The sequence below is a fragment of the Fusarium poae genome, chromosome 4 (assembly GCF_019609905.1).
Source record: "Fusarium poae strain DAOMC 252244 chromosome 4, whole genome shotgun sequence".
Lineage (NCBI taxonomy): Eukaryota > Fungi > Ascomycota > Sordariomycetes > Hypocreales > Nectriaceae > Fusarium > Fusarium poae.
Genome location: NC_058402.1, coordinates 6,344,969 through 6,360,263, shown reverse-complemented (window position 1 = coordinate 6,360,263; position 15,295 = coordinate 6,344,969). Strand labels below are relative to the sequence as shown.

Genomic DNA, 15,295 nt, shown 5'->3' with positions numbered 1-15,295 from the left:
ACTGGACTCGTCTGCTCTGCACATACTCTGTGCCGTTGTGTATATATTTGCCCTGCCTTGGATATCAAGGGCATCCTGTAGATATATCGTCTTGGTCCCATACATAAATAGACAATTTTACAGTCACTTGTTCCAGCCCGACTGGTAATCATTTTTAGACCCTGTTGTAGCCTTTTCGCCTTTATGGCATACTTTTTGCTATCCGTAGTCATGCCGTTTGAGAATTCTGCCAAGTAGCTTGGCATCTCAACCCTAGCCACGGCTTCTTCTACAGCCGTCCATATGAAGTGGCAAACCCCCTGTCCAAACTTTGTCATGAACTATTAATTGACGCCCCAAGTTCTCCTGGTCGTCGTGCCATCTTGTGGATATCTTGGCGTTGTCGGGTTCTTGGTTTCCATAGGTAAAAGGCGCCGCGGCATGGACAGACATGTCTTGTCGGCACCGACACCTCAACCTTAGGGTCGAGACATAAGCATACAGATAGAGGTTTCAGATCAAAACATGATGGGGAAGGATTGCCATGGGATATTTAAGTTTTTGATGAGTGGTGTGGAGTGAGTAGAGACCGTACCCATCAACACCTTGGATAGTGATGGCTGTCTTTCTAGGGTAGGTATATTCAAAATCGAAGTGCACCCTTGTGGTGTTTTTTGTATCATGATTTTTCGAATAGCTTGGATTGGAATTTGTTTATGATTTATTGTTTATTTCTCAGCATTCTTGTTTCTCGACATATTTTATCGTTGTTTTGTACCCGTCCTGTTAATGTGCTAGTCCTGGCCTAGCTGGCATTGACAGGTACCTAGGTAGATACCTACCTATCGTTTTTAGATCGAAGCAGCCACAAATGCTTATTACTCCAACGAAATGATGGTCAACGGGACAATTGATCCATTGATGTGAAGCTCAAATGTGGTTTGATTGCTGTGTGCACTAAACCAGGCATTTCGCTATGAGTTTAGGTTATTCGATTCAGTGGTGCATATTTAGCTCGGGATGGTGAATTTCAAATTCGAACATCAGATTGTAAACATTCAAAAGTGACGATTCAACATAAGTTAATGATTTTATGTAGAACGAATAAAGTTCATTGTTACGTGCCAATTGATTGGATTGTGCGGTTACACCGTGTTGATTGGGGATGCTGGTTGGGTTGGGTTTTTAGCAATGCTACGGTGATCAACCGTTGTAGATCAACGGGTTCGCAGCTGGGCCGTGTAATGATAATTGCTGTTTTACCCAAGCATAGATAGCCACTACAGATTGAGTGTTTGTTGACTTTTAAACAAAGGCTCTACGGGTATGATCTATATTAGGTAGTTCAAGCCTATGAGGACACGCACATTAGAATTTGGGCGTTGAGTAAGGTTATTACTCAAATCCGGGGTATCATGTAGAGTAAGAATTGGCTGCATCTCAAGTGCCCGTGGCTAGTTCGCTTTTGGAAAAAAGTCCCCAGTTCTCATCCCGTTCCTTGTCATTACTCGGGCGCGTTCGGGTTGGGTACAAGTTGAGGCTCCACATGACTTGAAGAGCCCGAGAATATATAGAATTTAGGTAATGTCCGCCTTGTCCAATTCTAATTCTCCATTTTCTATTACCTATCCGTACCATTACCATTGATGTTATTCCTTCAACCTACCTGGTTACTCACCTACTTGACTAGGTAGGTAGGTAGGTAGGTAAGAAGATATCCAATATCCTCGGTAATATGACCATCATGACAGTTATGGAGGCCCAGGGTGCCTGTGAACCTGATTGTCGTCACTGTCAGCCAACAGCATCTCTTCCTTTGCCCCGCCATCTCTTCTCTCGGTCACTGTCCGAGAGGGTATCTGTCATGTTAATTCATCTGATCAAGAAGAATGACTCTCTTCTCTTTTATTTCTTTCTTTCTTTTCACTCTATTAAATTCATTTCCCTTCCATCGAACCAGTTGTTTGAAAATATGACCTTATTCTCACCGTCAAAAACTCCATCGTCTTGTTTCACCAACCTGGTTTGCCTTCCAAGTTGGGAACCGTTTCCGCTTAATCAGATCCACGGGACCATCCATATCACTTCTCTGTTATAGCAATAGCAAATCTCGCCTCTGCTATTCTTGTCATGCGGCATCAGTGTGCCCTTCAGCTTCCGTTCTGATATACTTCTTCAGTGGATCGTCTTGTATCAAGCGCTGACCAGGCCTGGTCACATCGTCTCAGTCTAGCCGTAAGAGCCGCCGTCTCCGACATGTCGAGTTTCATAACTAGATATGCTACGTCGGATCTCGACGAAACATCACGATATTCCCAATTTTACCCAATCATGATGCGTCTTGCGCCACCAAACAAACGTCTACGCGAGTCGGCTCGAACAAAGCCAGTTTGACCCAAGACTATCCTCTGAAACTCGATATCCGTTGCAAGTGCAACTCTGTTTCTGTCTCTGTCTCTGTCTCTGTCTCTCAAGTGACCGTGTCCGCCTGTCAAAGATTTTGATGACCTTCCCCGTTGTTGCATCGCATTTCATTCTCTCTTTCCTTTCCCTCTTTCCGCCCTCATTCTCTTCTAATCTCACATACTGCTAAAGTATTGTAGATTTGGTGTCTTGGTTGATCCAAGAACGCATTCGTTTTTACCTTTTCTCTTTTCCTTCCCCCCCTCTTACTCTCCTTTTCCTACCTAGTATCGACTCCTTTCCCACACACTCGTTTCTAATACTAATGTTGTCTTCATGACGGACTCTACCCGTCAGGCCTTAATTGCGGCCTTTACTTTGTAAGTTATTCATTCAATTCATCACCAAAGTACCAACATAATAACAAAACAACAGCGGTTTGGTCGCACATGCTGGTACCGCTGCCATCTTTTTTCTCAACAAGCGTACCTCCAAGATCACCCGAGATGCACCGAGGCTGGCCCTCATTGCTTTCCTTATTTCTTCAGCCCTTTGGGCCCAATTACAATTTGGTGCCTTCTTACTTAATACCGATTCGACATCGAGCTGCCAGGTTATGATTGTCTTTGCATCAACATTCGACCAGTTTGCCCGAGTATGTATGCAACAAAGTTTACTATGGACCTTCAGCGCCTTCAGCCTTGTCTCCCTCACCGAGGTTGGCATCATGCAAGGACTTGTAGTGTTGCGACTTATCCTCGGAGGCATCTTCGTAGGCTTTCAACGCCCACAGCTCGAGACTGTCTGCGTCACCATGACTGCCGTTCTGCCGGTTGGAATCACAGTCTCTGTCACAGACACTGCTTTCATGGCATTCCTCCTCATTAGAGTCATATCCCGCGGAGTATACTCTGAAAATCAAAAGGGAGCCATCACTTCCAACCAGTCTCGTGCAGTTGCAGTTATTGTCTTGGGTTTCATCATCTGGACAGGAGTAAGTTCAATAGATGTAGATCTAATACACAAGTATAGCTGACTCCATCTAGACCAGCGCCCCTCTGATGCTGAGCATTGGGCCAATGCCTATAATTCACCGAACGACTGTGCCCGCGGTCGGTCTCTTGATCTTGATTGGTATGTCTGAAACCTGTAAACCAAAGAACTCAACTGACTCTTTAGGTCTCCTCACTTCTTTCCATCATCGGTTGTTTCGCGAAACAACCAAATCCGTACAATCGCCAACTGTGTCCGACTTTGATGCTTCGCGGGGCTTTGATACTCGACAGATGTACACTACCGAAATCCAAGGCGGTTCCGATTATCGAGATGACTTCGCGACAACAACGACGAGGGGCGACTTTACAGGAATGTCCAAGCCTCTACCAGTTGCTACAGAATCCGAGCGACTACCGAGTATTTCGATGCCTGCCGCTGGACAAGCGAATATTGGAATGGGCGGTGTTCCCGTGCTGGGTCAACTGTTCCCCTTGCCGAAAACACAAACACCATCATTTCCTACAGAACCGATCCAGGTACAGCAAGTGATGACCGAGCAGACGATGGTGGACAGATGGAGTTCAGGATCTAGCGTGGACGAAAGGGCAATGTGGGAGAATGGAGACAACCAAGTTGCTCCACGGCTAGAAGGCTTGGGTGAAATTACGAAGCTATCAACAGAACCCGAAATCGCAGCCACCACATCAGCTTTCCTGTCACCTGGGATGGAGGGAGTTCGCCGACGCTCACCTCGACAGTCGCCTCAACAGTCTCCCCGACAATCCCCTCAACGCCTACTGTCGCCAGCTTTGTCTCTCTTCCCACGCTCTCCTCGTTCAGTCTCGACTCCGATAAAAGCTCAGGCACAAACTCCTAAAACCACGGAAGAGACCATCGTCAACTTTTCTCTGCCTGTGACGGCACAATCATTGCATTCGAATCACTCAGTAAAGCACCAGGCCCCCAAGTCCGCGCCGTTGGCTGCCATACCTAGGAGTAACGCCAAGGAAATCCTGAGCAAGAGGGAGGATTCTGCACGAACCCTTTCTGTGGTTCACAGACCCCGACCCATCCCCAGGAAATCGAACATTGACCGTGCTCTCTTCCCAACCGGAGGATCTCCCAATCTCCAGAACCACAAGCGGTCGTTATCACTCGGCGCCGATCGATCCAGGCAGCCAGTCGACACACCGGCAGCTATCGATTATGATCTATCTCGACTAAATGAGTTTGCTAATGTCCTTGCGGCCAATGTACCAACACAGAATGATGCAACAAGCCACCGCAATACGAGACGACGATCACAGTCGATGGGCTCGCTCCCAATACTAGCAGCTGACCTTGCACCGGTGCCCCCAATGCCAATGCCAAAGCACAGCGAAGCCAAGCCAAAGATCGACCATGGCGACGCGTCGGTAACGTTCCTAAGGACGCCAGAAAGCCTCAACTCAGCCAAGGCGCCTACACAATCTCGGGAGAGTGTTAAGCATACGACAATTAATCTGCCTAGAGAGCCAGGATCAGAGACAAGCCCGTGTTGGAAACAAGAGTTAGCGAGCAGGTACGGACGACGGTCGTCACCTATCCTACCGATTGAGGACTTGAGTGCGCTCACTCCTTCTACGGTTCGAGATGATGATATGACAATGGACATGGCTGATGTCCGCTCACCTGCGATGCAAGTCCACCTGCAACGGGCATTGACCGTGACCGTTACGCCGAAAAGCCAACAGCGGAGCCGACTTGGTGTTGCGGATACAACATTGCCCTTCAGAGAGGAGAACCACCAGACACCCCTTGCTGCCAACGCTAATGTCGGAGTTGGATCGGAGCTGCGACGTGCCGGGGACCTTGAAGTCAAGGTGGGGGATGTGCGTCCAACATTTTCAACAAGGGGATACTCGACAAGATCACGCCGGAGTGTGCCGCCAGCACCACTTGTTCTCCGCCGGCCCGGCAACATGTATGTTGAGCCATCGCCTGTGGAAACCGACGATAGTGCGAGCGTGGAAGAAGTTGCTCATAATGGTAAGTGAAGATGGCATTGATTGGATATAATGATGAACAATTCTAACAACAAACAAGATTCCGCTTCTCCGCACGCATCTTATCAGATAACAGAGAATGATAGACTAGCGCTTTTGACAAACCTGGAACTGGAACTCAATCAGCAGGAACACCAATGGCAGACGATTCGCCATACCATGCTGGCGCGTGATTCGCTGTCTACAGTGGGATCACCGCATAGCCGAGATTCGCGGTATGTCCGTGGGTCAAGGCTTGTCCAGCGCGGTGAATTAGATGCGGACTACGATCTTCTCGCCCTGTTTCCTCAGACCGACCTGAAAGCCAACGCAAAGCGCATGCCTAGTTCTACCTACCCCAGGTTTACAGCCCCCTTAGGCACTCCTACCCCTCCAGACACTGATGAAGAGAGCGAATACGATGATGATGATCTGGATGCTCTGATTGGCCAGATCCAGAGCACTCCTGTCCAGAAGGCCACGCTTCTTTGGCGCCCCACAGTTTCCGTCGCTACCAGCACCAGCACCAGCACCACAACGCTATCACTCTGGACCCCGGCTTCCAGACCTGTGGGAGATTTCGTGCCAGAGGAGATCCCAGGACCGTCGAAACGTGGCCCCGTGAGGAAGGATCTGAAGCCGCTCGTAATTGAAAGTTCAAGACTGTGGGAAAAGTCTGAATCCAAGTCAACATCAACAGATAATGGACTATGGCAGCCAACATCTCAGGCTAAAACCCAAGTGTTGGAAGTTGAATCACAGCAGCAGCAGCAGCAGCAGCAGCAGCAACAGGCAAAGCCGATCCGCAACCCCCCTCGACGAATTAGACGTGTCACATTGTTGCCAGATATTCTAGAGAGCCCTAAACCACTGCCTGATAAGCGCGGTACACTTGGGATTTTCCAATTCCCATGGGGTGATCGATCAGATAGTGCGACAGTGAACCCTTGGCCATTGTCAACCATGAGCGTGTCTGAGATGATCTATCAGGCTGGTGCGCTTGATGGGGGTGCAGGTGGCATGGGTATGCAGAGCAACGTCTCGCAATTTGACATGGACGACTACGAGCAGGATGATGGAGACTACTACGATTCGAGCGAAACGTACGATAGCGACGACGAGGATATGTTTGAGCGCGTTGAGCCTGTATCTGCGGCCCAGCCAACAGCGGATAAATGGCTCCATGATGCCCCACAAGGTAAAATGCATGCATCTCACGAGGACGAAGTAGAGTCTCGATCAGAGTCTGAGTACGGGTAAGTGTGGCTATAATTATTATTTTTGAAAAGAAGAAAAAAGTGAGGCTGATTAATTCTATTTACAGCGACGACATTGACTCTGGCTCAGAATCAGAATCAGAATCAGAATCAGAGGGAGAGCCTATGTTTTTGAAACATTTCAAGAGCTTGGAGCATGAGCCAGTGACAGCAAATGGGTGTGAAGAGGGCAACGGCGGCGACGTGAGCGATGACAAAGCCAACCAGCGGACAAGTCCCCGCGCACAAGTTGAGCACGACATTGAACAAGCTGGAGATTGGACTGCAAAAGCCGATACTAGCGCAGTTACCCCCACTACAACACCGACAATGACGCTTACGGATTTTGATCTCCGAGAGGAAAAAACTCGAATCAGGGTCCCAGACCGTCGGCAGCCGCAGCAGACTGCATCAATAAGCATGCCTGTGCCGCAGATGGCTCGCTGCTTATTGATGGACGTGGACCAAGCTTCACCTGGCGCACCAATCAGAGACGTCGATTCTCCTCATGCGGATGGAGAGCCCTGCACTGACAGGGAGTCCAAGTCCCGTGGCGCTCCAAGCGCAGGGCAACCGTCAGCGCCTGTGCTTCTGTTCCGCTTCTTGGAGGGTTCCATTCCAATTTCTAAGCCTGGAAATCAAAGTTACGACGCTGTCTCTCCGAGCCCGCTCCAGCCAAATCCGCTCGTCATATACAAATCCGAGACCCCGACAGGCCGACAACAGACCTTGGTTATTAACTTGGAATACCCTGAGCCATCTTCCTCCTCTTTCCCTCATCAATTTTCATCTCTCCAACAAACAACGACAACTACAACCAAATCTTCCATGGCTCTTTGGACTCCCAGTACTCCCGTCACCCGTCCCAACCAAGGACTTCCTCAACCTGACAGTGCCACTTGGAACTCGTACTTGCCCACTGGTGAGGCTGCACGCCTCGTACCTGTAAAGGCCGACATGCCTTCTATCAAGAGCAACTCTCTCTGGACCGCACCAGCAAAGAAGGCTGAATTCAACAACTTCGGACTTTGGGGAACCAAGCAGCCTCTGCCTGGCATGTGGACTCACTCTCCCGTCAACACAAAGATTTCTTACGGCCTTCCCCAGCCTGATGCGGAGACCTGGGCAACTTATCTTATCGTCCAAGACGATGCCAGCCGAGTAAAGCCTAGAGAGGCCGAACCTGCATCTGTTTACAGCACATCTCTGTGGACCCCCGCCAAACCCGTTATTTCCGAAACCCCCTCCGAGGATGGTCTCTGGAGCGGATCAAGCTCCGCAACTTCGGTCAGCGGCCCCGAGCCTTCCACGCATAGCGATAAGGCGATGTCCGCGGTCAACTTTGGATTATGGGAGCCTCTTCCTACCGTTGTTGAAGACGAGGAGCCTGTCGGTCTTTTCAGCCTCAGCCACCGCCGCACCAACTACCGGACAACCAAGATGGCGCCTGCTGCCCAGGGAATGGAACGCGCTCCCCGAAGAGCTCTTGAGGCATTCCCCGATTTCGGATTTACCCACCTTTGGAACATGGCTCCTCTTTGGGACTCCAAGGCCAACGCTTCTGCTATCAAGTTGCGGCGCGAAATCGATTCGCTTGTCTTGGAGGGTTTATTCAGCCTGAATCATCGCCGCAACACCTTCCGCACTACCTCCGCAAGCCCCGCAGCCCTCGACACACGGCCCAAGCAACGCATCTCGCAGCAATCTCTGCCGGTGCTCACCTCAGATAGCCTCTGGTCCGTGCACGCGTCATGCAAGGATGTTAGCGAAGTCAACTGGCTCGCTCTCTCCACAGTCAGGCCGAGAGCAACCTCGGTTGCATCCTTCTCTGATAGCGAATCTATCATGTCTGTACCTGCTCTCACTAGAACCTCCTCCATCAAGTCCGAGAGGTCCCGCCCTGCTGCTACTCCTGCAGAGTGGCTCGCTGCTCTCGACGAGGCCATCAAGCAGGGATCTGGCAAGACCCTCAAAATCGATACCGAAGGCTCCTACCAGCTCTGGTCAAAGCCTGAGGCTGATGTTGACGAGCCTGTTATCGCCTCGGATGAACTCTGGAAGCCCATGAACAACCGCTACCTCGAATTGACCCCTACAAAGAGCGAATTTGACCAGGTGTATTCCGAGTCTGGTACTTCCCAGCGTGGTCGCACCCAGAAGGCCCGTCCTCCGATGCCTATGTACCCTGGCTCTTCCTCATCTGCCTTCCTCCCTGGTGCAAGCGAGACTCCTCGCGACTTCAGTACGCAGGCGCTCTGGGCTCAGCCTCAGTCTCCTGGTCGCGAAGATGGATACTGGATGGACAGGTCCCTGCGAAAGGGACTGTCATTCGTGCAGCTGTGGTAAATCACGGACCCCTGCATCTGCATTGGCGAACAACAGGAATGACAGACAACCCCGCGGGGTTACGGGTTTCCAGGTTGTATGACATGACGTTACGATCACCAGATTTTTTCGGACATGGGTTTTGTAAAAATTACAGACACAAAGCGATTGATTGGTATAACATTCTCAACTTGCAGTAGCATGGCAGTTGGGTCGAAAGGGATTGCGAGCGTTGCTTTGGATGGATTTGTTTCTTGTTTTATTGGCGTTGGAATACGATGCGGGCTCACATACACCCATCGCAATAGGCATATTGTATCTTTTTGCGTGCATAGCATCTTCTCTTGCTCACGCCTAGCGTATGATTAGCATACACGGCGCAGTCAACCTGTGCCTCAAAACATCTCTGACGCATTCGATATCGAATGATAAATTGATCAAAGTCATACCAGAAAAGCCTCTATCTTCACATCTGCCTAAAGTGAGTGAATAAAGACTAACTATCGTGCACTGATTTACTTGTTTCGCCATGTCATGTTTATACTGTAAGAGCATATATTGTGATTAGTCTGATGCTGTGAACGAAACATATCATGACCCAACGATCATTGGAGGTAATGTAGAGAATCACGCGAGGGCTTTTATTTTTTGGTTGCTAGAAATTGATGGAGTGGTTGCTGAACGTGTCAAGGCTAGCTGGCAACATACATCGACAATGCCCATTCTCGGTAGTCCCAAGCTGGCTGGTCAAATACATATCGTCCACTTCACACTCAGATGATGAGTAGTTACGAATCAGTGTCATACATAGTCACCGGAATATAGACAACAAGAGAATAGGCAGTGAATCGTCATGTCCGTTATAACCTCTATCCATGCATGCATGCATCATAACAAGAACAGGCCAGGTTGGGGCTACAAATATACGCCTCCCTCAATGCATCTTCAAAAAAGCACATACAAACACCCTGCTCGCTCTTCTTTCCTTTTCTCCATATGCCCTTTTTTCTTGCCCTGTCCGAACCTGTATGTATCCTAAGCAGCAGCCTTGACCTCCCTGGCATGCTGCTCTTCTTCTTGATCTCCCTCGTTACTGTTGACTCTTGTATGTCCATTGGTGTTTCCACTATGCAAAGACGACTTCTTTTTGGTGGCAGCCATCTGTCCATGACATCGAGGGAAGAGACATGAATTCTCTCGAGTTCACAGACTGCTTCGGCATTGCCTCGGCCAGTCTTCTCCTTTTTCCTTGAATCATCATCAAAGCATTAGAGTGTGCGTCGGGGCCAAAGAACAGGACAAAGGAAAAGAATGAAAAAAATAAAATAAACGAAAATGAAAACGAAAACATCACGTTTCCTCGTAAAAACAAAGGGGATAACGCAAGAAAATTCGTCAATAAAACTGACAGCCCCCCGCAAGCTATACTCGCGCGAACGAGTACCTGCATCGCTGATGCAGCGTTTGCGTTTCGTGTTCCGTCTACCATATTACTTGTAAAAGTCATTAAGAGCATTGCTTGGGGGCATGTCGAGTGCCCTTCGACTCTCGTAATAAACACCTGGTCCAAGGCCTGACCTCATTACAGGCATCGTGGTCCATCGGTAATTGGGATCTTGATCCTCAAGTATTAGGGACCAAGCATCCTGGTGAATCGAGTAAATCGGAAAAGTTTGCGCCGACGCCTGTGACAACTGGTGGGTGAAATGAACTCCTGCCACGGGTGTAATCGAGTAACCCTAGGCCTCCAAGGCCTTCGCTATGCAAATGAAATTCCATGTTATTATTTTGTACACGCTCATCCAGAGGAGAGCAACCGGGCGTAAGTTCATCAGTTGACAGTCATCATCTGCATCCTTTGCGGTAGACCAGAAGGCGGGGAGTTGTCAGAGGACGCAGCTTCTCTAAGTGAATTAGTGCCGCGGCTTCGCGCCACTCTTCTTGGTGGGCTCGAGCCAGGGTCGTCAAACACTCGAGTGAAGGCAGGACTTGACTCCTGCTGTCGTATATTTCGTGGCGTGCGCATGGGGCTATCTGTGATTTGGTCGGCCTGTCGAATGATGTCGGAGAGTGTATCCCGCAAGTCGCCGGCCCTCTTAACAAGAGCTTTAAGGCTGTTTGTATCAAAATGAACCTTGCCCTTGTCCGGTACCTGTTCAGGAACACGATGCTGCATCGCCCCAATGACGGAACGGACTACTCCTGACACATCATTGGCCTTGTTGTACTTGTTTTCGGGTGTTCTGGGACGGCTAGGTCGATTTGATGGTGGCGTCTCTGTTATGGGCCAGTTACCGAAAATGTCGTCTTCTGGAGAGAAGACGGACCTTCGACGCGGGGAGTGTCGCTCTCGAACCACCGTGGTCTTAGACATGGGGGGTTCGCGACCGTCGAAGGCGGCGTCAAGACGGTTCATGGAGTGATCATCAAAACCATCGTCACCAAACCGTTCATCGATGTCGAAAGCATCGAAGTTGATAGAAGAGGTAGACTTCTGATCATCGTCGTCGTCAAACGACTCTTCATCGGGTGATGCGAGAGCAATGATACCATCAGCCTCTTTCCATAGATGCTTTTGTGATCCTTCAAGCATATCCATGTCCTTGGCATGACGGCAAAGTCGCTTCAAATCGTTAACAAGAAGAGAAAATTCTCGAATATGCCCAGAATGCGCCTTGACGCTGGGTTGTGTTGCGCGAATCGATTCCGGAACTGCAAATATTTTATTATCCTTGTCGTTGTTGTCAACACCGCTGCTGCCGAATTCGAAATCGTCGTCCCAGTCCTCACTAACTGGCTTAGCCGCCATCCCCCAAGTGCCGTACTTTGCTCCAGTAGGTTTAGAAGCTTCAGGAGCATCGTGAACGACTGGAACGCTCTGGCTCCTGACGTGAGCGGGGGCCGGGCCTCTGCGGTTAGCAGAACGGCCGCCTCTAGGGTCCATCTGCTTAGCGTACGAAGTCATCGGTCGCGGTAATCGTCCAGTATCGGATTTCTCGTGCATTGGTGGTTCGCTCCAGTCGAACAGTGAGCTGAGCGGACGATCATTCTGGGCATCGTGTCCGTTTGTATCAGCAACGCCATTACCGCTGATATTGGCTAGGGCGAGGCGAACGTTAGGGTTGATCCCCCTGGAATTCAGTGAGCTCCCTTTAGAGGGAGGCGATAAGGGGTTACATTGGAACTCATCATCCCTGGCCCAATCATCATCAAATTCATCGTCAAATGACAGCCTGCTGTACTCCTTGGTCGCAGAGGTTGGAATATCGTAGGGCGACGAGTTAAATCTCGACTCGAGTCTGAAATGCGGCGAGACGTCAGATCGATTGAGTGTGCGGACAGGGGTGCATGCATTCTCGTCCTCCTCCATGATTTTGTCGTCCTCATCCCAGGTCCGACCAAGCATCTCATGAATAGACAAACGCTTAGTCTTTGTACCATTTCCGGCAGTGCTTGGCGGTGACTCGTCATACACGGATTCCAACGGTGTCTCGACAGCACGGGCACGGCCGGAGCCAATCGTGCGCAGTGAGTCAAACACACAATCGCTTTTGTATTCAGTGTCATCATCGTCCACCGACGTACAATCTCGGGTGTCACCCTCAGAGCTCTCCATGGTGGAAGCCCTGTCGTGATGCGGTCCCCTCAATTGTGACATGGCAGTGGAGCTGGTAGAACTTCCCGAGGGTTGATTAGGTCGATATTGATGGGTGGGAACCCCAACAGAATACCCTAACCGGGAGTTATCCATATGAAAGTTTGCAAGTCTAGGAGGTGGAGGAACCGGCGACGACGAGTTTCTCTTGCGACTTCTCAACTGCATATTGGCAGCTGAACCTAGCGACAATCCCTGCCGGTCTGATATCGTTGATGTAGCGGGGAGGGTCAATTCCAGGTCCGGATTGGTTCGAGGAACAGCGCCAGATTGCGCACCAGTAAGCGGTTCGGACACACGTCGCTTATTCCCACTCCTGGGTTCAGCGCCACGTTTGGGACGCTGAGTGCTCCCTGTCGTTCTTACCGCCCACGTTTCCCCAGATGCGAATGGCATTGAGGGCGATTTTTGTGGTGTGCTAAACGGTGAAGTCTCGGGAGACTGAGCTGGCTCGTCCCCAGCAACCTGATGAGGACGTATTTCTGGTTGGATTTGCGCAGCAGGGAGTAGACCTTGAGGGGCAGGTATCGTTGAAACCATTCTTGGTTTCACCAAATGAACTCTACCGCGCTCGTTGATATCGGTACGAATGCGCTTCAAAGACACGGCTCGAGCATGTGGACTCAACTCACCTAGCCTACTCGAGCCTATACGTCCGGTGATGCTGAACCTCTTAGAGTGAAAATACGATTTCCATCCGCTTCTGATAGATGTCGATCTGGTGGGGGGTCTGATTGAGGATGAGTCGAGGAACTCGTGGGGTCGTGCCTGATCGTCAAACGATACGTTGTTTGATTCTGTTGGTGTGAACACCGCTGGGGAATCCGGTCGGAATTGCTGAAGGGTCGCGGACCTCTGGTGACTTGTAGCAGGTCGACGTAGGGTGGGTAGGATTTGTAGGTGAGATTTCGCACGTCTTCGTCCTGGTAAAGGATCGGGGCCAGTGTGGTTCGACGTAGATCGTTTAACGAGCTTGTTAGGAGGGAGATTCGGTGCTGGGGAACCGCGCAATATCGGTGCACCTGAGCCGTGAGAGAAGATAGAGGGTGCGTCCGGGCCAACACTTGACCTTGTGCTTTCGTGGCGGGACAACGGGCGAACAGAGAAGCGCCTTATCCAGGATCCATTGGAGGATATGGAGTCTCGAGACTCGGGGATAATAGCTGGAGATTCGGAGCGCCTCACGAGTGACGACTGCCTGCTGTTAAGCTGTGGGGGAGTCGACTGCGTCTGGGGCATAGGCGGTCGCTGATAACGAGAGAGGGGAGGCCTCGAGGCGGTAACTGGGCGCGGGAGAGTGTGATGGTGGGCGCCGAATACAGCAGCGGCGTTGCTCGTGGCGGGCCGTGAGGAAGCAAAGTTGCTAAGCGATGGCGACTGTGCGCTTGGGTCGCGGTCTATAGAGACTCGTCTGGAATGGGAGGGACGTCGAGTCGAAGGAGAGAAGGTGTTTAGTTCAGTGGTGGGTTGGCCGAACACCAAACCAGTGGCCGCTGCGGCGATAGCAGTACCAGTTCCAATAAGCTGAAGAGATAAACACAGTTAATTACCGCTTATTGCTGCAACAGGCAAGAGGTTGGTCAAGCCACCAAGAAAGAGGGTTTGAGGAAATCCGAGATCAGTATAGGATAGGATAGGGCAGAAAATAGGTGGGATAGGTTAAAGTCTATAGCAGCCATGTGATGACTGGTGTGTGGTGGTTGTGATCCTTGGTTGCCTTGATGTGATTGTGGATTGGATTTGCGGGGAGTACAAAGCTAACTAGCAACACAACAAACTTACACTTGGAACGGTCTGCATGGTTGCTTCCATGGCGAAGGAAGCCGAGGGCTCTACTCAAGCAAGAGAGAGATATAACACAGCGACAAGCATTCTAGCTTAGAAGCGGAGGATGGCGGTACTCGAAAGGGCGGGGGTGCTCATGATCGTTGAAGCCATAGACCCAAGGATTATTGGGGGTGAATTCGCAATCGACAAAGGCGGACGATACTTGCAAGGACAAGAAACCGTTGTAACCCACACGCCTTTCCCAGGCCAAGATTCTTCAAAGGGCCCCCCGAGTTTGAGGAAAGATGGATAGCTCCGGGGGACAATTGCGAAGACGGGAAGAAGCTAGGCGAAACCTGATTCTGGCTGGCTGGGTGGCCGGACAAACAAAACAAACAACAAATGAATGTTCTCCTCCCTCGGCGTCAGTCGGTCGATTGTGCTTCTCCCTCTCTCTCTCTCTCTGTGCGGGGGGGGGGTTGAAGGATGGAGTAAAAAAGAATTTGAGTTTGTGGAAGAATAATATGAGAGACGACGAATGGATGGAACTTCTGAGCTCGATTGAGATTGATTTGATGTGATCAAGTCGCGGAAGCGAATGTTGGAAAACAAACCAAACTCGGCTGGCCTGTCAGTTTGCGGCCGCGATTAAGGTAGAGGTAAACACCGCTGCAATGCCAGTGGGGACCAGAGAGAGAAACCTAAGCACCGGCTTTCAAGATTAAAACAAATAAACAAACAACAACAGCGGGCGCTGTACAAACACTACAGGAGATTAAAGAAGGAAGAAATTAATGTAAAATCAACATAGAAAAAAAAAGATGATAGAGAATTGATTATTTTCTTGTCTCCTCTGTTGTCCCCTTTTGCTTTTCCGCTGGGCGTTTTTA

General features: G+C 50.2%; 2 protein-coding genes across 2 annotated transcripts; one reads left to right on the top strand and one right to left on the bottom strand.

Annotated features, from left to right (window-relative positions):
- Positions 1-2,718: 2,718 nt before the first annotated feature.
- Positions 2,719-9,004, top strand: FPOAC1_012135 (uncharacterized protein; the record flags this gene model as incomplete). The annotated part of the gene is made up of 6 exons (XM_044856496.1): positions 2,719-2,762; positions 2,818-3,376; positions 3,429-3,516; positions 3,562-5,406; positions 5,464-6,658; positions 6,727-9,004. 6 exons carry the CDS (start codon positions 2,719-2,721, stop codon positions 9,002-9,004), a joined length of 6,009 nt encoding a protein of 2,002 aa, XP_044703809.1.
- A 1,810-nt stretch (positions 9,005-10,814) lies between these two features.
- Positions 10,815-14,450, bottom strand: FPOAC1_012134 (uncharacterized protein; the record flags this gene model as incomplete). Its single annotated transcript, XM_044856495.1, has 2 exons — positions 10,815-14,162; positions 14,421-14,450. The coding sequence occupies 2 exons, from the start codon at positions 14,448-14,450 to the stop codon at positions 10,815-10,817; spliced, it is 3,378 nt and encodes a 1,125-aa protein (XP_044703808.1).
- Positions 14,451-15,295: the final 845 nt, after the last annotated feature.